The sequence below is a fragment of the Patiria miniata genome, unplaced genomic scaffold (assembly GCF_015706575.1).
Source record: "Patiria miniata isolate m_02_andy unplaced genomic scaffold, ASM1570657v1 HiC_scaffold_30, whole genome shotgun sequence".
Classification (NCBI taxonomy): Eukaryota; Metazoa; Echinodermata; class Asteroidea; order Valvatida; family Asterinidae; genus Patiria; species Patiria miniata.
Window position 1 is genome coordinate 665,621 of NW_024037070.1, and position 26,217 is coordinate 691,837.

The window sequence follows — 26,217 nt, forward strand, 5'->3', positions numbered from 1 at the left end:
GCACACATATATTAAACATTGCACACATAATGAAAAACATCGCACACTTATTTTGAACATCGCACATAAATGTAAAAGATAACAAACACATATTGAACATCCAACATATATATTGTAAAACATTGAATATTGCAACGTTTGACACGCCATAATTACTTGCTCCTGAAAAGTCAGTCATCACATCGACAAAAAGGTTACATTCACTTAGTCATTTTCTAGATTAGATGAATAACAAGTCACTAAACAACATCACATTACAGACTGAGGAAACCACACATTCGTTCAATGGGGCATATAGCTACAGCATGGCAGTTTCAAAATTCCAATTTGTGATTGTATTAAAGTAGGAGAATGAAGATCCTTTGATGGAATGCTGTTTGAATGGTACCTCTATGTTTTGAAGTGTTCATTTGATTTGAAGGCCATAGCCCCAGTGCATGTTGTGCCTAGTGGGTAACATGGCCCTGTCCTGATTACATACTTTTGCTGGGGCACAGAGTGTAATCTTTCAATACACTGATCCATTAAAAATAAGGCAAATGAATAAAGTCACTCAGAGACGGAGATTGTGTACTATCAATACTACTCAGGGGCGGATCCAGGAATTTTTGAAGGGGGGTGGGGTTTCATCAGCGAAACAAATCTGAAATGTAGACAGGTTTTTTCCTCCGGACACTTGGCCTTCTGGCAAGTTTTGGTGTCACATTTATTTAAGATATGATGCACCCTGACAAGTGTCTAGTGTGCTCATCTATACATTTATCAGGGCACAAGGCAGGATCCAGAAAACATTTATGGGGGGTCAAACATTATTTTGTTTCCTAAAAAAATGGGTCCACAAATGTTACATCCCAAATTTAATATGAAAAGCATGTATTACTTTTGTTGAATTTTGTGGGGTTGTGTACGCAGTGATGGCTGCCTTTTTTGTATCACTTACAAAAACTAATATTAAAATTACATACATTAAAAATTTGTGTGTGTTTTTTTTGGGGGGGGGGGCCGGAGCCATTTTTTTTTTTTACGTCGCAATAAAGGCTGCCTTGTCGTTTGTCGATGTCTAGTCGCTAGCATTTGCAATATTTTGCAAGCACCACGCTCAGGGTTTTCCCGATGTGTGGTCATGTGACCGGTCCTATTTGATCGATAGAGGGCACTCTACTGTGCAAGCAGCAGCTAGCCTGTGGCTGGGCCAGCCATGTATCAGATTAAATCGAAAACCAGGCGTGCTTTCCAGTGCGGTCACGTGGCCACCCCTAGGAGCCAGCCATTGGACAGCCAAAGCCAAGTTCGCGCAAGGACTATAGTTGACCAATGGTTAACTAACGTTTGCCCGAACTCTGTCTAGTCGACGGTGGTTGACTACGCTAGTCGACTATTTGGAACCAGCCTACTGGGGTTGGTTGCTTCGCTGGTAACCAAAAGCCGCGCGCATTCATAACGCAAGCAGAGAGCCAGGATCCAGAAGTTTTGCGATGACATCGCTATGGCTGCCATACCCCATGGCAATATTACGAGTGGAAAGTTGTGCGTTCAGCCTGTGACTTTTTGTGAGTAATATAATTTCGGGGAGAATAATTTCAAGGAGCGATTTCCGCCCTTGCTTCACTTGGGTTGCACAGTAGGCCTACTGCAGTGAATAGGCTGCTTCAAGGATACTATGAACGCCAATATAGCATCTTTGTTGCTTTTTTACACCTGAGTTTGGGTTTATTGATTTGGTCCTGGAAGATTTCTTAACTTAACAAAAAGATTCCAGCTTCTTCTGTGGCCTAATTACGCAAGTTTATTTCTGCACCTGGTGATATCCAGTTTGACTTAACCGTTTTTTTTTTTTTTTCGGTCCGAAATTTTGAGTAAGTGCAGGCATTTTTAAACATGATTTGCTATTCTTTTGACGGGAATAAGTTCTTACTTCGAGTTAAAGGGATTTTCAAGTTATCAGAGTTTGACTTATCGAGATTTCACTGTATATCACAATTAATTGAAGACTGACAATAAATATCAGGGTTTCTCTGACAAAGTGCCAGAGGAAAACCATTTTACAAGATCCCAATGTGAACTAATATTTGACTTTGTAACTGTGAAGTCTTTTTGAATAATGCCATACAGAAGTGCAGACAAAAGTGACTACCAATGCTCTACTGACCTGTGACTGGAGCTGGATATATAGCTGGGTGACCTCCTTGAGTTTGAGACTGAGTCTATCTGCTTGCAAGCAGTGCTCATCAGTGGCCGTATTGGCTTCTTTTATCTCTTGCTCCAGCTCTGTTTGTCTGTTTTTGAACCTCTACACAATTTGAAAATAAGATTAAACAACAAATGTTAAAAATAAATAATGTTGTATAATGAAAAATCAAGATTTAAGGCTGGTTCATACTTCAGAGAAACATGCACAACAAATTCACTAAATATGTTAAACTTTGGACATTTTGCAATGTGAAACTTGCTATAATAGCTGAAATATGTGTTCACGTTGGCCCTTGTGCTGAGTATGACAGGCCAACCTAACTTATTTAAACAGAATTTATATGTTATAATAACATATGTGTAATAAGTGTGCAAAACCATCACAGAGCTTTTTAAATATTGACAGCTGGCTGAGGTAGTAATTTTAGTTTCAAATGGACCATAGAGCCAGGTCAAATGAAAGGATAAATATGTTCCTAAAAAGCTGACTTTGTATGATATGTACCCAAACTATGCATCAGCTATCAGTTCTTTGTTTTTTCCTTAAATAAATTATCTGTCAGTCTTATCTGTGTCAGGAATGTACACTTTTGAGAATAGATATGGGGGACTCACAAACAAGTTCCTGGAGTCTTCTCTATATTGACAGTTACCTGCTTGGCTTGGTACAGTCTATCGTTGGCCTCATCAAGCTGTGACATGGTCTCTGATAAAATCTTCTCAACGTTTTCTTTTTCCTGTTAAATCAACACAGACAGATTGAACTGATGAAAATCATATTTTGAAGGGGGAAAAAAAATCTAAAGCACAAGATGAAATGCATATTACTTCACTCAATCAAATGGCAGTTAATATCTGAACCACAATTGCCATTCCATTTTTGTTGTACTTTTGTACACGACACAGATAGATTTTATTATTTCTTTTACTTTTTATTAATTTAATAAGACAGGAAGTTTTAAATACTTTGGAAAATGTTAGGGAAATATTAGCACAATAACTTGTTCTTTTTGTAATATAGTGTGAACTCTTAGATCATTAGCTCAAGAAACAACTTTGGCAGTTTTTTAGTTGCCCTTTCTCCCACAGATTCCCACATGAAAACTATCAATTTTTTCCAGATTGATAAAAAATGTTTGGAACAGGGGCGGAGGAATGGGGTGAGGGGAGCAGGGTACTCCCCTCCCCCAAATTTTACCCAGTTTCCCCTCTTGTGGACATAAATGTGCACCCTCAAGCATAAATTTCGGATAATTTGTTTTCAGTAACCATTTCCCAAAATGGTATAGAAAGTTGATATGAACGGGGAATATGCAAACCAAGCCCCAAAACCCTTACAATGCGCCCTGCAAATGGGCACATTATGCGTACTTTGCATAATGGCCGGTTTTGAATAGCGCCCCCTATTTTGAAAGATGGTACCAGCCCCCCCCCCCCCCCCCCCCCCCATTTATTTTATGGAGGCCAAGTGTCCAGTGACAAAAAAATGTGTCAACATTTCAGCACTGATGTGCTCTTACTGAGCAAGTGCCCCTTTTCCGCTGCCACTGGGTTATGGAGCTCACCTTTATTTGAAGGAGCACCCTAACTTTCACTTGGTATATGATTTTGTTAGGCTCTAAAACAATTTCCCACAAAACTATAAAAGTTGGAAAGATCGTTAAAATGAACACAAACAAGTTTACTACTAAATTTCTTTAACTTCCAGTATGTGTGTACTAGTATAATTTCTAATCGCACATTTCTTTCTTTTTGAGAACTTTCTTTGCCTGAATGGCTCATTGTTTTTAACAGGTCTAATTTTGAGCCAATATTTCAGCTCACAGTATGCCAAGAGTTGAAGCTTACTTACCTTCCGGAAAGAATTTATCTCCGAGTGTGAGAAGTTAAGCGCTTCAACAAGCTTAGTCTTCTCCTCCAGACGCTCTTTTTTACCACTCTCTGGCAAGTGAATTTTGTTTGGGAAAAAAAAAATCAGTGCATCAGCAAACACTGATCAACAAGCAACACAATAAAAACAAAGAGACAACTACAGAAAGGATCAATCTAACTAAAATATCATTAATTTATTGAGATAACTATACACAGGGATATTGTCAATTGATATCTTGAGCAGCTACTAACAAATATATCCAAGTTGCTTTGCAAGGCTATTAGTAGCCTTTTCAGGGTTATTCATGTTGTTTACCTTGTATATTTCACATTTTACCTGTCACAGCATTTTTTTTTGTCAGCATTACTTTGTTTACTGCTTACATCTGATCTCAGGAAAATTTTCCTCAGATTCACCCAAGTTAATTCTTAAATGTGACTACATTTATGTGTGCTGCCATGTTTCATGTGGTGGGGGTTGTAAATGCCTGTCCATGCTTCTCATTATTTGTCAAATATACCATCACAAGGCCCACAGGTTGGTCTTCTTTCTAAATTGAAAAAAAAATGTTGGGCAGAGTGGGGTTCATGTAGCTTGGGACTATGGGATGATTAAGAATAGAGCTGTACCCAAACTGCTGAACTAAACCAAAACTCAATTTGATTTGATTTGTTTCTATTCATCATAATTACAATAATTTGCATTATGTTTTTAATAAAGGGACTTTACAAAACAAACATAATAAATGGCGAAGGCTGGCAGATAGCTTCAGCTTGATCTTGGCCAAGTCCCCGAAACTAAACTTTTTTTAAGCAGCAATTTGACACGGAATGAAATAGCCGTTAAACTACAGTCATGACACTGTACATGTATTCACGGTATTCACGGTAAACTCTCAACAAATTTACATAAATTCTTAAAATCAGATAACTATAAGGGAGGGTTTGTCTACAAAGTATTTTGTCTAATTCAGTTAAAATAATATTAAATCAGTTAAAGTATCACAATAACTAGTCTGTAACACACTGAGTATTCAGTGTTTATACGTCGGTGAAGAGCGAAACCTAATTTGATATACATCACCCCACGCAAAATTCCATCTAACGAATAACTAGTCTGTTGTTATGGGATTTTACAAGTAAAAACTTGGTGCATAGATTTCGCATGTGTTTTTGAAGCTGTCATGCTCTACTGTCCATATTGGAATCTGACCAATTTGTATTTGCTAAGCATTGTTCGTATCAGTAATTGGGTTGAGGGTATTTTTGGGCGCATTTTTAAGAGCTTAAAAATCAAATGTCCCCAAGGACAAAATTGGTTGAAGTTTTATGTGTGTTTTATGGCAGCCATATAAAAGTTGGCTTATCATTGTTGGGTGAAATGAGAGTAGGCCCTGCATCATGTTCAGAAATTTGTTAGTAAGATTATGACATTCATAATTTAATAAATTGATATTGAAATCAATGACATATATAACAAGTTTTATTCTCTAGGGTTATTCTTACAACAATGGCATCAAGATACGCAGTAAAATTTCATACACATGAGCTCGGCAGTCTATATATTAATCAGAATACAATGTTTTTGTTAATGTTAAAAAGGGATTCAAAGTAATCAGAAGACTGAAATATATCAGATCTAATTTTGTGAGAAAGATAGTTTTTGATGTAAGCATTACCCCTCCACCTGCTTTGTTATCTCTAGTTTTATATTTAACATTTAACAGTGTTTCTGGCCTCCTGTTTATACTCCCCCGTGGAGTCCTTAGGAGAACAACCAACCAAGATACCAACCAAGATACATTATATCCCAGGACAGTAACCATTGAATCGGGTTCATCATGAAGCCATGTTTCTGTTTGGCTAATAATATGAAAAGTGTAATCAATCTCGTATAAGGAATGCTTAATGAAATCAAAGTTTTGTTAATGCTTCGCATGTTGATGTGATAAATAAAAAAGGATTCTTGCGGAAATGTTCTCACTTTAGATATAAGGTATGTATCTGTTAAATGCTAACACCCAGAAGCCTGGCAATGGCAGCCATTCTGGCCATCACGCTCAGTGTCACTTACCGATCATTTCCATGTGGATGATTTTCACTCAGCTTGGTTCTCAATGATCAGTGGTGTCTACTTGTCAATATTTTAAAATGATAACGCTACTTTGGCCGTGTAAGCATGAACCTTCATTGAATACCACGGAGCTCAGTGTGTGTTCCTGCTTATGCTGATACAGCATTCACTTCTCAAAGCACTTCTCAACTTAAGTGTTAATGTTCATTTTAACAGGTTCAGAAATACGAATTTTTTATGCAACATATTTCTACTTGCGCAACCAAAATTAACCAGACACAACTGCCAAAAAAAACCTCAGAGGCGATAAACTTACACACATCTTATTGGGAGAAAAATAAATGGTTCATGTGCTCTCACTCACCAGTTTTGTGTGGGAGAAGACAAATGAAAGGTTAATGACAAACTGCAAAATACGAACACATTTTCCACATACTCAATTCAATTTCAATTGGAAATTTGCACTCCAAGAGTGAAGCAAACATTGAATTATTTCAAATTCATGCAAGAAAGCAGGGGCAGTTTGATGCAAATTCTTACCAAGTTCTTTGATCTGTGCCTGTAGTTCTGTGATGGTCTTTCTGCTCTGTTGTTGCTCCTCACACTGTGTTTGTACCTTTATTAATTGCAGTCCTATTTCTTCTAATTCTTGCCTTTTCATAGCAACATCAGAACAAAGATGCTCAGCTTCAACAGTCATACCACCAATAAGCTGAGGGCAAAATACATACATAACTTCCTCACCATCAAAAGTCAAACTATGGAAAAACATGATCCAGTTTTCCCCAAATAGTGTTTTGCAAGGGCAGCCTGTTATGCTAGAATTTTATGGTGCCCCATATGTTTTGTTCTCAAATTTTAGTGCACACAGCTATATCTTCAAATCATCAGCTGCACGCATTTTAAATCACCAACTTAAAAAAAATCTGTGAAAGTTTGAGGCCTAGTCACATCGGACATCTTACAAGGAACAAACATTGCCAAGCGATCAGTTTTTCCAGCTTGATCGCAGTCTGATCGCATGCCTGCAATCAACAGGAAACTTGCGGCAGCTGACAGACAACATCCTGAATTTTTAGTAGATCCTTTCTTCTTTGAGGCGATCTGTTCAGGCAATCTTAAACTACGCTCTCATCATATGGCTTATTGGCAATCACTGTTCATTTTGTATGTGCAAAATTGCGAATAAAAAATGAAACAAAATATTGAGAGTTGAGTTGTGTCATTTGTTTCAATTGGCAATTGCTTTTCAGCCTTAAGGCTACGCCTTCTGTTAAAAGAAACATAGAGCTTATTCAGAAACCTACTCCTGGCATGTCACGGTAGTATAGCCATATTGTGTTGCTTTTAATGATTACTTCATTTCCAAGTTTCACCTGCTCAAAATTCAAAAGCCATAAATCAGGCAACAATTTGTTAAAATCCAAGGACATTTACCCTATCCTGTGACAAATAAATGCAAAAATGTGAAACCTGTAAGCAGCATTTTTGAACTACAGGTATTGTTTTTTCTAAAGATCATCAGAATTTATTGGATCCAAAGCAATATGAATATTTTAAAAGGGACTAATGGGACGCTTTATTGACTTCAGTCTAGAGTGTACGTATTGAAAACAATAGTCAGTGGTGGCGCCAGACTCACAAGGGGGGGGGGGGCAGTGGCGTAGCATGGTCATTTCTATTGGGGTAAACAATTTTTTTTTAAAGGGCACTTGCACATCAGCGCTGAAATGTAGAAACATTTCTTTCTCCGGACGCTTGGCCTCTGTAAAATTTAATAGTGGTGGGGGGAGGGGCTGGTACCCTCTGTCGATGGGGGCGCTGTTCAAAACCGACGATTATACACACTACCAATGGACAATCAATTATGCTTTTTATGAGCGGAATTAAAAAAAGGCACACGTAATGACCGATGGCATAAAAAGGGCACCGTTTAAAAAAAAAAAAAAGCCAATTGCTCAGAAAAAAAAGGGCACTCGTTCGGAAAGTAGGGCACTTGTTAAATAAAAGAAGGACACTCTTTACAAATATTGGGGGTTAAGTGCTGGTGAAAAAAAGGGCATTTGAAAGGAAAAGGGCAGTCTTTACAAAATATTGGGGGTATATATCTTTGTTTTTTTACACGCAACCTTATCCCGCCAGCTACGGTCAATCATGACAAAAATCGCTGACAGTGGGTAATCCAAAATCACATGAAAAAAAACAACAGCAAGGAGCACGCACAGCAGCACTAATAGGATTTTAATGAAGAAAGCCTAATCTGAACTATGAAACATGAAGCAGGGAATTATGTAATACACTGGGCTCCCTCTTCTCAAGGCTGCCCAAAGAAATCAGGGGGAAGCCTATTCCAGATGTTTAAAGCGACTGGTAGGAAGCTCAGGTCATAATCCAGCAGGGTCTGGGCTCTTCTAACGCTAGGAGGGAGGGGACGATCAGCAGCGTATCCAGCTTTTGATTTTTTTTTTTTTTTGGGGGGGGGGGGGCAACCGCACATCCGTGCCGAAATGTAGACATGTTTTTTTCGGACACTTGCCCTCCGTAAAAAAGCGGCGGGGGGGGGGGGGGGGGGGGGGGGGGGTTGGCATGTTGTTTTATTTTGTTTAACCCTCTCACTCCCATGGGCTCCTTTTGGCACAAAAAGTCGACGCCACTTCTTCCTTTTGGCACCAAGCCATTCTGCTTTTTGCGAAAATGTAAATAGCGCCCCCTCTCGACGAAATGTCTCTCTGGCATTATGTAACTGCATGGTTGAACTGCATGGTGTATGTAACTCCATGCTTGAAGCATATCAAACAGACGACAAATGTACTCAATTATGTAAATATAAACATTATTCCTCCTCCCCCCTCCCCCCAAACAATGTTGCTAGGGGAATTGGCCAGTTTGCCTGCACGCCCTATTTCCAACAACATTGAATAAACATGCAGGTGGTTTGGAAGTTCACATATTGTTTACATTTGCTGGGCAAGCAAATGGGCTCTGTCCTCCATGCATAAAGTAGGAGGGCGCTTACATAGTGACATTTTTCCAAATGCTCCTGGTAATCGAGACTCATGAGTACTTTATTCTCCTGGGAGCTAAAGGGATATATCCATACACCCCGCATTATTAATGAAATCGTCTGAAAGTTTTTAACCAATAACGTGTCAGTCTTTCATTGAAGGAATAAGTTGGAAGTAACAGCTGCACATGTTTTTTTTAGGATCTTGTAATTGATTGGTACAATAGTTTGGAAGTTACGATTGAAAGTAAGTTTGTTTTCAGGATCTTGTAAATGATTGACATAATAATTTGGAATTATAAACGCGTATTTAACTAAACTGAAGCTAAATTAGGAATTTTCTTCCGAGTTTGGGTGTTTAACTTAACAAAATGTCCCCAAATAAATGGGTCCACAAATTCACGGCGCAGGAAAAAAAATAGATTTTAGATGCTCTGTCGTGCGATCTAATTTTAACCAATTTTGGTGAAAAGATGATGGTGTACGTAGTGGCAGCCTATTATTGTGACGTCACTAAAACAAAAACAATTTGGGTTCTGTTTTTTTTTGGGGGGGGGGTGTGGCATGGCCCTGTTCGCCCCCCCCCCCCCACTTGGATCTGGCACACCACACATGCACCCTAAGTTACCCTCCTTTGATAAAACACAAGATGAGTTAGATGCGTACATTCAACATTTCGAACCCGCAAACATGCTCATTATCGGAGGTTTGGTTGATGGCACTCATGTCCCCATATTACGCAACACTGGTTGTAGCACTGTAGTAATTAGATACGATTTAGTCTCCTCTGGGCAAAATAGAATCTGTGTACTTGAAGATGGTACGATTCGCAAAGCACTGATTGTGATTGTCGAACTAGATAAAAGGCCCATGGATTAATTCCGATTTGCGTGCGCCCACGGGCGCATGCGTGCACATGCAGGCAACCCCGTGCCACACGGGTCTGCTACAGGTCCATCACACTGCTGTCAGTTCCAAGAAAGGTTTTCAGCCATGTCCTGCTGTATCGCTTAGAACCACTACTCACCCATCACCGTCGCCCCCAACAGTCTGGCTTTATGAGGCGCCGGTCAACAATGGATGCAGTGCTCGCCCTGCGACTTCTTTCTGAAATAAACTGTGAGTTCAAGAGATCTCTTCATGATGCCTATTTAGAAATCAAGGCAGCCTTCGACTCGGTAGACCGGAAAGCTCTATGGCATGCCCTGAAAGCTACCGGAGTCCCACCATTCCTGCTTCAGGCCCTGCACGAGGGTAGTACCTCCACTGTCAGGTCAGGCTGCGTTCTCGCCCAAACCCTATTCTGCTGTTCCATCGACTGGATTTTAAACTGCCCTCAGTCAGATCTTGGTATAACAGTGGGAGATAAGTCCTTCACAGACCTGGACTATGCCGACGCCGACGCCCTGTTCTTAGGAAAACCTGACCAGTGGCCTATCTCACTCTAGAGGTTTGAAGAAGAAGCCAGGACGATGGGGATGCATGTGTCATGGGCCAAAACAAAGCTTCAGAATTGCACAGGCCTTGGTCCATCACTCGCCCCAGCCACTGTCATGGGCCAGCCTGTCAAAATCACGGAGAGGTTCAGGTATCTCGGCTGCGACATCAGCTCCTCGGGCTACTCATTGCCCGACATCCTTCGACGTATAGGCCTCGCTTCTTCAACCTTTGGTCAACTGGACCAGATGTGGCGGGACAAATGCCTTAACCTTTCAACGAAACTGAGGATACAACTTAAGTCGACTTGTGTCCTCCCCGTACTACTATATGGGTCGGAGACGTGGACGCTCCTAACCCAGGACGGGCGAAAGCTTCAAGCCTTCAATATGAGGTGCCAACTGTGCATCCTTGGTGTCCGGTGGTCCGACTTTGTCGCCAACAACACTATCATGGGGACCACTGGTCTCGAGGATATCCATGCTACCATCTTACCGACGCGTCATTCCCTCTTCAGTCATGTCCGACGGCTATCGGATGACACGCCAGCCCATGCCGCCCTTAAGCTTAGCGTAGATGTACTAGGGGGATTCCACCCTGACATTGCATGGAAGAGACCCAGGGGCCGACACCTGGGTGCGACAGATAGAAGTTGACCATGAGACATGTGCACAACAGCTGTGGCAGTCTGCATCTGATCGCTTGGTCTGGGCAGCTCAACGTCCCCCTTGATGGATTTGGAAAATGATGATGATGATGATGATGATCATAAGCAGATGAAACTTTTTGCACAGGAAATGATATCTCACTTAACCATATCCGAGAGAACTGTTAGCGAGGAAAGACGAAACATGAACTAAAAATGTCTCTAGAACACTTTCTCATTAATCAATGGTTTGCTATATCGGGAATTTCAATCTTCTAGTCACAAATTTGGTCAACCGTGTAATCAATTAGTAGTTCATACAAAGTTCAGAAAATACGCCATGAAAGTCGCACATGAAGGTATCCTTGGTGGAAATCAAAGCGCAAAGAAAACTACGGATAGAGTAGCTATAGCTAACTTCTTATGGCCAGGGGTTCAAGCCGATGTAAAGCGATGCGATACATTGTGCAAAATCTGTCAAAGATTTATACAGAAGTGTAGAGTGACCAAAGTCCCATTCGGCAAAGTACCCATAATCGATACGCCTTTTCATTGCATTGCCATAGACATGGTAGGACCGATTCACCCAATTTAAGACCATGAAATTCGATAGATATTAACGGTAGTCAATGACTCTACTCGCTACCCTGAGGCCATTCCTTTGCTTAACATACAAACAGTTACAGTAGCAGAAGCTATTGGTTAATGTGTGCACACTGTAGGTATCCCAAATGAGACTTTGACAGATCAAAGTAGTCAGTTCACTGCAGATTTAATGCGCGAAATGTGTTGATTGCTCTCAGTTCACCAATTTACCACAACACTTTATCATCTGTCTTGCAACGGGCAAACGTTTTAATGGCGTCAAGAAACAAATGCTGAACTACATATGTGCACAAAAACCCGGCAATTGGGACATATATACATAGCGCCCTTGCTCTTTGCACACCGTGACACACCGGAAGAAAGCACCGGATTTTCCCTGTTTGAGTTATTGTACGGACGTTCAATTCGAAGTCCCATGTCGATTTTAAAAGCGTTATGGATAGGTAGTATTGATAAAAATGAAGAAACTAGGACAACCTATCACTCATGGGTGTCAATCGGTGGGGGATGGGAGGGGGGAGGACAAGTCTGCCTCCCCACTTTTTAAGGGGGGGGGGATATCATATCGTTTGTCCCCCCCCCCCTTTTTTCGTCCCCCCTCCAAACTTGTTTTGCTGGATTTTCAAGTGTTAGATATTTATTTTATGCCGTGATGTCATTGATTTGCATTTGAAGGAACATGTGTAGGGCTCTCGAATTTGGACCATGCATCTTAGACTCCAGAGGGTAAGTATACACAATGGGATGTTTATTTTGATTTCCTTAAAAATCTGAGTTTTAGGAATAAGGGAGACCTATGGAATAGGTCAACGAATATTCCTTTTAAAAAAATGTAGCCCAGTTGATTATATGGCGAGTTTTATTGGAATCTTATTTTGAGTATATCTTTTCGGGGTATAACTTTGGGAAAACTCACATAAATGGAAATTGTGGACATTTTATGCCACCATAGCGCCAGAATATGTTGGTAAAATGTCGCCAACATGCGAAGACTAGTGGATGTGTCACACTCTGCATGTGCAGCAAGTAACCCCCAAGTGACTACACCGGCAATAGGCTATGAACATACGTGACCTATAGTCAGTTGTTTCGCTGCCTATTGCTATTGCAACATCCCCAGTGGTCAAGCTCTTTCAATTTTTAGCAAGCTTTTCTACACTTTCATCGGAGCCTTATAATTAATTGCTCTTCGGGTTCTGCAATATTTGTCCCGATTTTGCTTGCTCGACAAGTATTCGTCTTTTGGGAGTGCGTTAGACTCCCCAGTTTGACTTTGGGCTGGTGACTGACTGCTGGCAACGACAGAGGCCAAAAATCTGTAAGAAGAATTTTTGTTTTCCTTTATCAAATTTGAAGTGCATTTAGAAAATATTCAATTCAGTGATGTATGGAGCTGGTGCATGATTACTATCAGTAATTTTTTGGTTGAAGAGTTTGAATGAAGTAATAGTCGATACTGCTCATCCGAATAGTGCATTTTTATTAGGTGACAGATTTAATCGATTCTGTATATTTCTGATGGTTTAGTATTATTGTAAGTGTGTATTGCAAATGCACAACTATTTTGGCGTTGGATTTATTAATTTTACAGTGGGCCCTTGTATGTGGTGGTTTACTACCAGATGTCTCATCTTGGTGCAGTACATGACGGGGGAAGATGCTTTGTGACCTGTGATGTGCCTGGTTAGTCTGCTTGTGGCGTGGCTACTCTGCTTGTAGGCTTAGCTTCTCTGTGTGCTTTTACAGCTACATGATGGTTCTGCACATCCGATGTGGACACTAGCCGACCCAAGATAACAGACTGAACATTCGGTGGAGGGTTAAGTTTATTTTTGGGAATTTTGTATTGTCAGAATTAGTGAGTATTTTTCATTGAATATTGAGTGGCGTGTTCTGCCTTAGTGGTGTAATTTGTTGCCTTAGTGGCATAATTTGTTGCCTTAGTGGCGTAAAGAAATCCCCAGTCAGAAATCTTCGTTCACGAGAACTACATCAATTGACTGTCCCTCGTACCAATCACTCGTGGGGTCAACGGTCTTTCGCTCATGCTGCCCCGGAACTTTGGAACAATCTCCCACTTGAACTACGCCAAATGAAATCCCTGTCTACATTCAAATCTAACCTCAAAACCCATCTGTTTCTACATCGTTTTTGTAATTAATGTTTTTCTTTGTATGTATGCGCATGTATCATGCCTGGCGGATACTGGCACTTTACCAAGTGTTCATTATTATTATCCTTACTATAATTCCAGGAATCTCTGTCTGTCTGTCTGTCTGTCTGTCTGTCCGTCGATTATCTCCAGAACCGGGCACCTTTTGAAGTTGAATTTTGGCAGGCATACTGCTCGGGACACCAGAATGTGCAGTGCAAAGTTTAAAGCTGTTTGGACGAGCGGTTCTCGAAAAAGCTGCAAAAAAGCAGCATTTTTTTAGCCTCAACGTGGCAGATTATATACCTAGAACACGCGCAGTCTTTTTCAATTGTTTACGTCATGTTTGAGCTAAAGTGCGCATGCTTAATATGACGCAACAATGGAAAAAGGATGGGCACACGCATTGTAGGGCAATTACTGTTCAGAGTATTTCTGGAACTCACGTACGTGAGTAGCTGCACGGGCGTATGGGTGAATACCAGTGCCGGGGATGGCCTGGCGACATGTACAAAGTGCGCTCAACCTATGAGTGTGAGTTTAACCTGTGAAAACAACACAATTTAATCGTGTGCGTTGTTTGCATGATATGAGCATTTTGAAATTGCCCCTACCAAACAGGTGCATTTTTTGACGGGCCCTGCACTAGTTATTATAAATTGCCTGAGTGGCGTAAATTGCCTTAGTGGCGTATTTTGCCTGTGTGTTGTATTTGCCTGTATTTTGCCTGTGTGGCGTATTGTAATTTGATTGTTTAGCCTTGGTGGCATATTTTGATATTTTCTTGTTGAAATTTGCCTTGGTGGCATATTAATTGGATTGTGCCTTGGTGGCCACGTAGCTCAGCCCTTTGGCAGAGTGAGTTGAATTTCTTTAATTTTGGTGTAAGGTTCTTGGTGTAGTCGCTAATTGAATTTCATTGATGTGTTAGTTATTAACTTGGTTGATTTGTAATTGGAGCTCCTTAGTGATTGGTTGATTTATTGGTGTATTGATTTGATTGGATTATTATTAGTGTGTCGTTGCGTTCAAATTCCGGTTCACTTTTAAGTCTTTGAACAAGTGGAGAAAAGTGTAACATAAAGATTTTAATATTGAAGAGAACTGTAAATGAAGAATAGTGTATATGAGTGAACCTTGAGAGTGTAAATAAATTTGTATACATTAATTTGCACTTGACTAGCTGAGTCTGTTTACTGACTGAGTTCTCAAATTGACGCCTTTGCTATCACTATGTTGTAGACTTATGCGAACAGCTAGATGACACGTGCATCATTGGCAAAAAGTAAGCGGTATTACGATAGAAAGACCAAACCGCTCAGCTTCAAAGCAGATGACCTCGTTTTGTTGCTTCTGCCCACTGATCGTAACAAACTGTAATTACAATGTAAAGGCCCGTTCTGCCTAATTGAAACAGTAGGTAAAGTACATTACCGCATCGATCCCAATGGAAAGCCTTTAAGCTATTTTACGCAAACCTGCTTAAGAAATATATCTCCCGAGCAAAGGTCGCACCCGCTATTCTGGCTAAAAACAGAAAACCTGATAACATTTTCGAACAAGTTTGTGTGTCGGCCACAGAATGCAAAGAAGATTGCCTTGAAAATGAATCAGTAGATGATGCAAAGATTGATAACGAAGACACGCATGAATTACCACCAATGCAAGCTAAAGAAACCATGGATGATGTTGAAATTAGTACAGAATTATCACCAGACCAAATTACAGAAGTAAAACGTGTCCTGAATAATTTTCGTGAAGCTCTCACCGATCTACCTGGCAAAACCAATCTAGGATATCAGGACATCAAAGTAGAATCAAATGATCACATTCGCAGTAAGCCATATCCAATTCCTCACACATTAGTCGACACTGTAAACATCGAAATTGACAACATGCTTCGAATGGGAATAATCAAATTATCCAACTCTCCTTAAATGCATTACTAGTGAAGTAATCAGTAGTACAAATAGGATTTGCATAGATTTGAGGAAATTGAACAAACTAACTGTTTTTGAAGCTGAACCTATCCCAAATCAAGAACAGAATTTCTTGAAGTTGTCGACATGCCACTACCTCACCAAAATGATCTGAAAGGGCTACTGGCAAGTTCCGATGAAAAGTGAAGCAAAGCCCAAAACTGCTTTCCTCTCCCCAAATAGCTTGTATCAATTCACGGTAATGCAATTCGGCCTTATAAATGCACCAGCTACATTAAGTCGCATCATGCATGCATTACTCAAGGACATGATTCATGTAAGCAATAACATCGACCACATCCTCATTCATACTCAGTCTTGGGAAATTCATGTTCAAACATTCAATGAATTGCTTAATAGACTCAAGAAATCCGGCCTAATGCTGGACCAAGCAAATGTTCAATTTTGCTAGATTAAGTGAAATAAATGCCACTGGATACAATTAAATGAGTTCATTTTATTTAATTCACCATATTTTTGTGAAAAAAAAAGACATTTTCAAGAAAATGTCGTTTTAGATCGTTGTTTGCTTTCCATTTCCTTGCTTTCCATTTCCATGCAATCATTGGCAAAATAGGCCAAATAAGTTGGGATTTTTTTTAATGTTCTCCAGTTTCCCCAAACCTGCCACTTATTACAGCATTGAATGAGATATTAAACAATATTATTACAGGATTTACAAGTGATTGCGAATAGGTTTGCATTTCTTAAATTTACGAACCATGCACCCTCAAAAACAATGTCACCATACATGGCCGTCCACTGGAGTACTGGCCCAGCTTGCGCCATGTGGAAAATCATGCTGCGCTATATGGGTCAGCGGGAAAAAAACGTATCAAACATCGGCGGCTACATCCTTCTTTCTTGAACTGTCCTACTCGGAATAACTCTGAAATGGTATCATTATTTCCATCTATTCTTTATCTACATGACAATGTCTTTAATTTGTCCAGGAAAATTGGAGAAATATTTTTAAAATTGGATTGATTCATGCAGGGTATGACAAAAATTTTGGGGAAAAGATTTTTTTTCCCTCTTAAAATCTCTATTTTTTCAGAATAATTGTTAAATTTGGACAATCTCAGCTCAAACTTTCATGAGTTTAGGTCATCTGTAAGTTGTAGAAATTATGTAATATTGTTTTCGGCTGATCAACGGGTGTGGAATGGCGCCATCTGTATGAATTCAGAATCTCTTGTCCCGTACACATGCAGGGGAAAACAATAAAAGTAGTGTTAAAAACCACAAATGCCCCACAACCATGCCCATTTCCATGACATAACACCACTCTATTAACATCAACTTACCTGGGTCACATGGAACGTTCATTGTCATCGTTATTGTTTTCTTTAGGTTATATATGTAATGTATTGATGCCTATGATCCCATAATTAATTTTTGGTTTTTGCTTCTCTGTTGGGAAGTCATTGTATGTGATTTAAGCAAACTGACTGGATATCTTCAGTCTTAAGCAAGACATTTCTCAAAGGCAAATCCTTTTAGCATAATCCTTTGAGAATTTACAAGGCCTACATGGAAATAAGAATTTTTAAATAATCAAAAGAAAATATGGTTATTTGAATAAGCTTGAGTTATCATTATGACATCATTTCTTTGGTTTTTAGTAATGAGAACAGTTGGCCTATGGGGTCCTAAAGTGACTCAAAATCCTAAGAACAACCTACAAAGCTGCATAAACATGTACACGTACATGTGTTTGTTTTCTGTTGTTTCAATTAAAAATATGACTGTCCAAGAAAAAAGGGTGGAGAAGCCACACTGATTATACAAAAAACATGTATAAACAGTGTACAGGCCCCCTAATATTTTAGTGAGTGATTACATTTGCACATGTATACTGGTTTGGTAAAAAAATTAAAAAATTAAAAAATATATAAAAAAAATAACATAAAATCCTATTGTTTTATTCCTAATGACCTTGGCCTTTGTCTTATGGGGTCCAAACGTATAAGTTATACTAGCAAGCTACCTTCATTGTTTCAAGGTTCAAGACATACATGGACATACAATCCAGATATCGCTGTGGAACCAAATGCACACGCACACATGTGTAAATGCCGGCAATCGTGGACGCCCCATTGTCCCTAATCCTCTTCCTTTGTTTGTACTCTTTCCTTTGTTTGTACTTTTTAGCGACAGCTCTCATTGGTTTTGTACACGATTTGAGATCGTGGACGTTCGGTCAATCGTGGACGTATTGTTTGCGCCCCAATTCTTTTGTCCTACGTCCACGATTGCCGGTGTTTACATACTCACACGCACACACGGACGGACAAGGCGGAAACATTATGCCCCTTCGGCTTCGCCGGCGGGGCATAAAAATGTGCATTGGCATGAACATACATGATGCCTCGTCACCAGTCACAAAGAAACAGTTTGGATCATTCTTAGGATTATACGGCTATTATCACAAATTCATACCGAATTATGCAGCCATAGCAGCTCAGCTCACAGATAAAACTATGGTTAGGCCAAAAAAAAAAAGTCTCCGGTTTCTGGTATGGAGCTTGCCCCAAAAGTGGTGCGGCGACGCGGCTTTTTTTTTTTTTTTACCTGTTTTTTTTTTTTTTTGGCTTCAAATGTCGGCTGATGACTGCAAATGGTGCCCGACTAAACTTAGTGCAAATATATTGGAGTCCAGAGAGGCCACATAAATCTTATTCTCGATCATAACTCCTTCTAAAAACACGTTAAAATTGTGCAGCAGCAGAATTCCAGTCAAACCAGTGAGTTTGGCGGTTTTCAGACATTATCTTTCATTGAAAAAAAAACTTTTTCATTTTGCCGACGCGCATGGCTACGGCGACGCGCGCGCATACCAGAAACCGGAGACTTTTTTTTTGGGCCTTAAGGAACCAAACAAAATAACGTTGGGTGAAAGCATGGGTGTCGCCAGGATTTTTTTCTAGATGTGGGCAAAGCAATTTTTCCCCAAATCCCTACATTTTCCAGCATTTTCCCGATTGATCATTTTTTTGAGGGTGGGCAGGGATATTTGCCTCTCCCCCCTAAACCCATTCAATTAGCAACAATACGATTTTGCCCCCTCTTTTTGCTTTTCCGCTTAAAAGCAGAAATGCAGTTCATTTTTTTTTTTTTCCCCTTTTCTTTTTGTTCTAACCCAAATCCCATAGACTTTGTACACGGTTTATTAACCACGCCACTTTTGACCTAAAACAAACTCGTATTCTGATGAAACTTACAATATATAACGACCCCATAGTGAGCTTGTGTCCCGAAGAGTGACGTCATGATTACGTCATCATGGGTCACGTGACGTCATCTTAAACATGCAAACTTTAAGACCCTTTATCTAAAGAACTGTAGGTTCGATTGGGTTGAAACTCAGTATGTAGGTTGACCGAAATGTGTTAATAGTTAAAAATTGAGGTGATGTCATCATGACTTCATCGTGTGATTTTATATCGATTTTTGAAGTTTTGGACCTTTAAGCCATATCTCACGAATGCAATATGCTAAATTCAAAATTCTTTTTGTATTATGTTTTTAGATAACACTAAACAGGTATATTCACAAAATTGTGAAAATTGTGTGACGTTATTATGATGTCATCAAAAATGTGATTGTTTAAAACACATATAAGGGAATGTTCAATCGTCATGAAACTTGGTGGATGGGTAGATAATAGTACAAGTACACAAAATCTAAAATGATGTCATGATGACGTCATCGTTAGATTTTTAACGATTTTTAAAATATTTTATTCAGCTTACAAAATTTAACACTTTTATTCATCCAATTGGCTTCAAACATGCTAAATTCAAAATTCTTTCTGTGTATTAGGTTTGTCATGGAATAGGTATCTGCACAATTTTTTTGAAAAATGTGTGACGTCACGATGACGTCATCAAAAATGCGATTTTTAAAAACACTCATAAGGGTAAGTCCGATTGTCTTGAAACTTGGTGGGTGGGTAGATAGTGTTAATAGTATGCACAATCTGAAGTGACATCATGATGACGTCATCACCTTTTTAAAAATTAATTATCAACTTTTTTTTATTTGTTATTTTCTTCTAATACAAAATTGGACAATGTGTTCTTTAAAAGTATTTCTTTACATGTATTATTTTTAAAATGCAGAGATAAGCCTGTGGCCTGTTTTTTTTTTTTTTTTGCCCGTGGCCCCCCTCCGTTGCGTTGCCCATGGGTGAAAGCCAACAGTTAACCTTCAACAAACTGAAACAGTGTTTTATCGAAAGCTCTAATTCTCACCTTACCCGATTTTGAGAAACAGTTCATTAGGAACTATGAACCGACCCTTCTGACACCGGCATTATGCTTCAAGAGCAAGATGGTATGCCCTTCCCTATTCCATTTTTGAGTAGGAAGGTACTCAGTCGCAAGTTACTCACCATCTAGAAATTCCGCACTGCAACTCCTTGAGAAAATGTAAGACATTTTCTTACAAAACGGGGGGTGAATTTGTTACAGTGCAACCGACATAATACATTGTTTTATTCCATTCATGTTTTTACTGCGCTTTGTGCATGTAGTTTTATTTTGTATATACCTATACAACCCACATATAATGGAATTGTCCAAATGTTTTTAAGCAATAACGTGTCAGTCAATTCCCGCATAGACTTTCCACAGCCGCTTAGAGCTTAGGCGTTCTTAAAGCACTATAAACCATCCCTTATGCAATCCCGTCTTATGCAACAACTTTAGTACTCAGGCCATGGTAATTGTTATAGAAAGCCCTCCCTAATTGCTTAACAAAATCATGCCGGAATAGTGAATAATAGATTGTATTATGCCAAATCGGAAATGGCGTTAAGGGTCTTTTGTAAGTGGTATGTTGGAGTGTAATTTTCTTGAGAGAGAGAGAAAGAGAGAGTGAAGAAGACATTTTCGACTTGGTTGAGGAAAGACATACGGGAGAGTGATGTGCCTCAGAGACCGGTTCAACTTCCCCTGCTTCTGACATCTGAGAACAGCAGATCTATAGCTTGAGTGGATCAGTTTGATCCCTGTAGAAAGAACAACGGAAATACATTTCCCTAGAACTTTGCAATTCCATGCCGAATTCCAGCCATTAAATGGTCCTGGTCACCTTGACACTTTCTGGCAACAGTCCGCCTCCCCAAGAAAGCTGCACAGCAAAATTACCATGGCCGTTTTATATGAGTGTTCATCCTTCGGCCCTTACACCGACTAGAGAAGGACCTTAAGGAGCTATAGACGTAGGGAAAATAATAAATACTGGAGTCTTATATAGCGCACGTATCTATGAACAATTAGGTACTCAAGGCGCTGGAAATTATGTCTATTAATAAAGACAGGTAAATGAAGTTTATGAGAAACATGAGGCCCATTATGTAGCACCTTATAAGGTTTTACAAGGTGCTGCGACGCATATTGCAGCCACTGCCAGAAACACGCCGAAGCAAGTGCTTGCTGAAGCATGGCCCAGTTCTGTGGTAGATGTGCCCACAACAGTCCTACAACCCCTCAGACATCGTGGTACTTTACCGTAGTAAAATGTGTAAAAGATTGGACCATAGGGAAGTACCCGAATTGTATACAATTGTACAAAATTACCACACAGTCTTTTATCGAAGGAAAACATATCTGTAATATTTGGAAGTAACGATTGAACGTAAGTTTGAATTTAGGATCTTGTAATTGATTAATATAATAATTTGGAATTGTAAACGTATTGTAAGATTTTCGCTGTATAGTACTTAGAACTAATTTACAAGCAGTTAATGTAATTGAAAACATTTGAAGTGTGTTCAATCTTGTCAATTATTTTGTCTGTTGGTGTGTCTCAGGATCCGAGGTTACCATTCCTAATTTTTGATGATTAGCCAAATTTCAGAGTGGTGACACTCAGAAGTGACGGGCACGAATCCAAGTGCATTTTGTTGATGTACACAGCACTGACTATACGCCGGTGACAGAGGGGTGGTTGTACACAGCTTCATCACTTGGTACAACAACAACTACTGCCATGGACTTCTCCCGGATGTGGTCAAATATGTCAAGGTAAGAATCAGGTGCACTCATTAAGGACAGGGGAGCATACTCCATCTTACTACGTATTTCCTGGTCCAGGGTTGACATTGCCAATGCTGTTCTTCTGTGAATGAATAACTTCTGGCGAGCTGCTTTAGCCACTGATTGGATGTGTTTCTTCCAGCTCATAGAACAGGTAAATGTGACCCCGAGAAGCTGAGTTCATCAACCTCTTATGGGGCAGATGGTTTTGATTGATTTTCCTGGATATCACCGTACTCTGTGTCTTGGAAGCCTCGAAGATCACCTTCCACTGCCTTCCCCAAGTAGAAGCAGCTTCCAGATTGATGTTATGTGGGGCTGCAAGCTCGCCCCTAGACACCTCACACATGAGCTGTTTAAGCAGAGTGATGTCGTCAGCAAAGATAGCTGCCTCACAGTATCTGATAGAGTCAGTGATGTCACTGATGTTGACAGGAAAAGGGTGGGCCCGAGAATGCTTCCTAATCCTTGTGGGACACCAGCATTGATAGGTTTCAGGCTTGAAGACTGACCAACTTGACCAACTACGACTCAATATAAATTGAGCTTCTATTGAGGTAAGATGATATCAAGCATTTTTTTCCATCAATGCTGTTAGTCTTCAATTTGGATAGGAAGTCCGCATGCATAACATTAACAGACCTGTCAAAAGAGAAATCAAGCTTCGTGAACTTCGCAAGATTGATTTTGAGGCCTTTCGTCTAGACATTCTTGCCTCACCACTAACCACTGCACCAGCCAATGACCTAGACTCGCTCATTCATCAATATGACACAACTTTGAATGATCTTCTGAACAAACACGCCCCCCTGATCTCCCGTACCATTTTATCTCGCCCTCATGCACCATGGTACAGTGAAAACATTCGCAAAGCAAAGAGAGAACTTCGTAAGTGCGAACGTCAGTGGAAATCCTCCAAACTAGAGTTCCACAAACAACTTCTCAATGAACAGAGCTACCACTATAATCAACTGATAATCAAGGCCAAATCTGAATATCACAGGACACAACTAAAGGACTGTGACTCCCGTCAACTGTTTCGCAAAGTTGACAAATTGTGCACTTGAAAATCTCCAAAAACCCTCCTGTCGGCTGATTTTCACAGTTCTTTGCCAAGAAAACACAAAACATCACTGAAGAACTTGACAACATTCCTGATCCCGTAGTTTCTAAGCCAGTGTCCGACACATGCATAACTACTCTGCACCAGTTTGAACCCCTGTCTGCAAACTCGGTGAGAAAGCTGATCACTGGTTCACCCTCTACAACATCCAGACTTGACCCCATTCCTACGTGGATTCTGAAGAGGTGTTTGGATGAACTTGTTCCAATCATCACGAATATCACCAACCGTTCTCTTCTGAATAGACATTTTCCTGAAGCACTGAAGCGAGCCCACATCACCCCCCTTCTCAAGAAACCTAACCTGGACACTGAACCTCTCAAGAACTACAGGCTCATCGCAAATCTGTCGTTTCTCTCAAAGACAATCAAACGTGCTGCTGCGGCCCAACTCCAAGATTACCTTTCAGACAATAATCTCCTTGGCAACATGCAGTCCGCATATAGGAAACATCATAGCGTTGAGACTGCCCTTCTCCGCGTCCAGAACGACCTACTTCTAGCTGCTGACAAGGGACAGGAAGCTGTTCTTGTTCTCCTTGATTATTCGTCTGCATTCAATACCATAGATCACAACATCATGCTTCAGCGTATAACGAACAGATATGGCATATTCGGTCATCCAATCCATTGGTTCGGATCCTACTTCAAGAATCGCACTCAGAGTGTTGCCATCCAGGATGATCTTTCTGATCCACGTGTGCCAAATTGTGGTGTCCCACAGGGATCTGTGCTTGGTCCTCTGTGTTTTACTTTATACACATCACCCCTTGAAGACATCATTCAGGCTCATGGCATTGACAGAATGATATACGCTGACGACACGCAGGTCTACATCATCATGAACGAGCAAGATCGCTCATCAGTCCTCGCAAAACTTGAACTTTGCCCTAACGACATTAAGGCATGGTCCGCCACTAATAAATTGAAATTGAATGAAGAAAAGACAGAGGTGATCCACATTACGTCTCGTTTCAGAAACCATTCCCGCCTTAGATCTATTTCCCTTGGCAGTTTTTCAATAGAACCTGTACAGAAAGTGCGTGATCTAGGTGTCACTGTTCAGACCAATCTCCAGATGGACATCCATGTAAATAACATCTGCAAATCATCATACCTGGCATTACACAAGATTGGACAAATTCGCAAATTTCTCGACAAACCTACCACAGAAAAGCTAGTTCACGCTTTCATCACATGCCGCCTTGATTTCTGCAACAGCCTTCTTCTTGGCCTACCTGACTCAACAATCTCCAAGTTACAGCGAGTTCAGAACTCGGCAGCCAGATTGGTCACCCGAACCAAAAGTAGTGACCATATTTCACCAATCTTCCGCGACCTGCACTGGCTTCCGGTTAGGCAACGGATTGTGTACAAAGTACTTCTGATTACGTATAACTGCATCCACGGCCATGCGCCAACATATCTACAGGATCTGATTAACAAATACGAACCTCCACGAAAACTACGCTCCCACTCACAATCCCTACTCACCTGTTCATCGTCATCTACAAGGACATACGGCCAGCGTGCTTTTTCTACATCGTCGCCCACTCTTTGGAACAAACTCCCCCAAAGCATCAAAGATGCACAAAGTCTGGATCAATTCAAATGCCTCCTCAAAACCCATTTGTTCAATTCTGATTATTTTTTGTCCTATTTTTAATTTGTACAGCGCATTGGGACTCCGTGTGTAATGCGCTTAATAAGAACGGTTTTATTATTATTATTATTATAACCAGTTCAAAAACACCTTCGATATCCATGGCAACAGCACGTGCATTTCACGTTTGACTCGAGGTTGAGTGCCACCGGTGGCATAGGCATGTGAGGAGATCAGAGACAGAGTGGTTCGGATAGTAACCAATTGGCAGGCAGAGATGAGGTCATTTTTGAGGAGATGCTTTCAAAGTGCTATGTTCACCATGGCCTCCATAACTTTAATACCAAGGATGCCAAGAAGAGAGATTGGATGGTCGTTTATACTGGGAGTGCTTCTGGATTTGCGTTTGTGAACAGGCAGGACATCTTCCACTGTTCAGAGAAATACCCTCATTAAAAGCAGAAATGGTATAACTTTGCAAGAGGGACTGCCAGGGAGTCAGATGCCTTGACTAGCACACGTCGAGAGATACGGTCAGGTCCAGTTGCCTTTTTCACATCAAGCTGAAGCAGCTGACACTTGATGTCCCGTGGCCTGAACATAATTAAATTTGGCAGAGCTTTCCTCAGGTTTAGGAGGCATCTCTGGAACTGGGTCATCAGCATCTTTCAAGTTGCACTTGCCAACCTTTCAGTATGTTACTAGCAGGTTTCGTTCACAGCTAGCAGTGTACAGACGCAAAATCGAGCACACCCGGTCATCACAGAAAAGATACCCCACAGATGAATAACCTATTACATAGATATAATGGACTCAAGGAAATTATCTTTCTGGAAAACAGATCACCTTTTGTTACTTTTGGTGAATGCGCGGCTGAATCTGTGACTAGCTTAATAGGCGACCAGAAATCCAACCTAATCCATTTGAAAGCTCTCTCACACACACACACACACACGACGTTTCATACTCATGCACACGACATTTCAAGCTCACGCGCACACGACATGTCAAACTCACGCGCACGATGTTTCAAGCTCACGCACACGACATTTCACACATACTGAAATTTAATTTGTATCCTTGTGGAGTCATTTTTTTTGTTCTCGTGTACTTAAGTTTTCGAGTTTAAAGGTGTACTTTCAAAATCTGAACCAGAATTAATTTCCTGGGCTGAAATTTGGGCTTAATATCCCTTACATAAAATACTTCAATTTGCGACCTATCAACACACCTTGGAAATTCCTACTTTTTGAGTAAAATCCATACATCTAGTTCCTGAAAACCTTGAGGAGCTCACACACACGACATTTAAGATCTGATACACCGTGCCCTCTGAACACATGCACACAATAGGGAACAAAAGATTGTATACGTCTCCACAGGGCAATTTCTATAGATGAATACGTCTCCACAAGGTTTTCAGGAAATAGATATATGGATTTTACTCAAAAACTAGGAATTTCCAAGGTATGTTGATCTGTCGCAAAT

At 40.3% G+C, this 26,217-nt stretch overlaps 1 protein-coding gene across 7 annotated transcripts in view; it reads right to left on the bottom strand.

Annotated features, from left to right (window-relative positions):
- Nucleotides 1-1,444: 1,444 nt before the first annotated feature.
- LOC119739373 (centrosomal protein of 55 kDa-like) overlaps nucleotides 1,445-26,217 on the bottom strand; it is a 41,609-nt gene continuing 16,836 nt past the window's right edge. For 6 of the 7 annotated variants that reach the window (XM_038214295.1, XM_038214297.1, XM_038214293.1 and 3 more), the window contains 4 exons: nucleotides 6,677-6,848; nucleotides 4,043-4,131; nucleotides 2,844-2,927; nucleotides 1,445-2,290 (listed from right to left, as the gene is read on the bottom strand). In XM_038214295.1, coding sequence (XP_038070223.1) covers nucleotides 2,063-2,290; nucleotides 2,844-2,927; nucleotides 4,043-4,131; nucleotides 6,677-6,848 — 573 coding nt within the window. In that variant the 3' untranslated portion in view covers nucleotides 1,445-2,062. Of the gene's footprint in view, nucleotides 2,291-2,805; nucleotides 2,928-4,042; nucleotides 4,132-6,676; nucleotides 6,849-26,217 lie in introns of all 7 variants that reach the window. The other variant, XM_038214299.1, reaches the window with a different exon arrangement.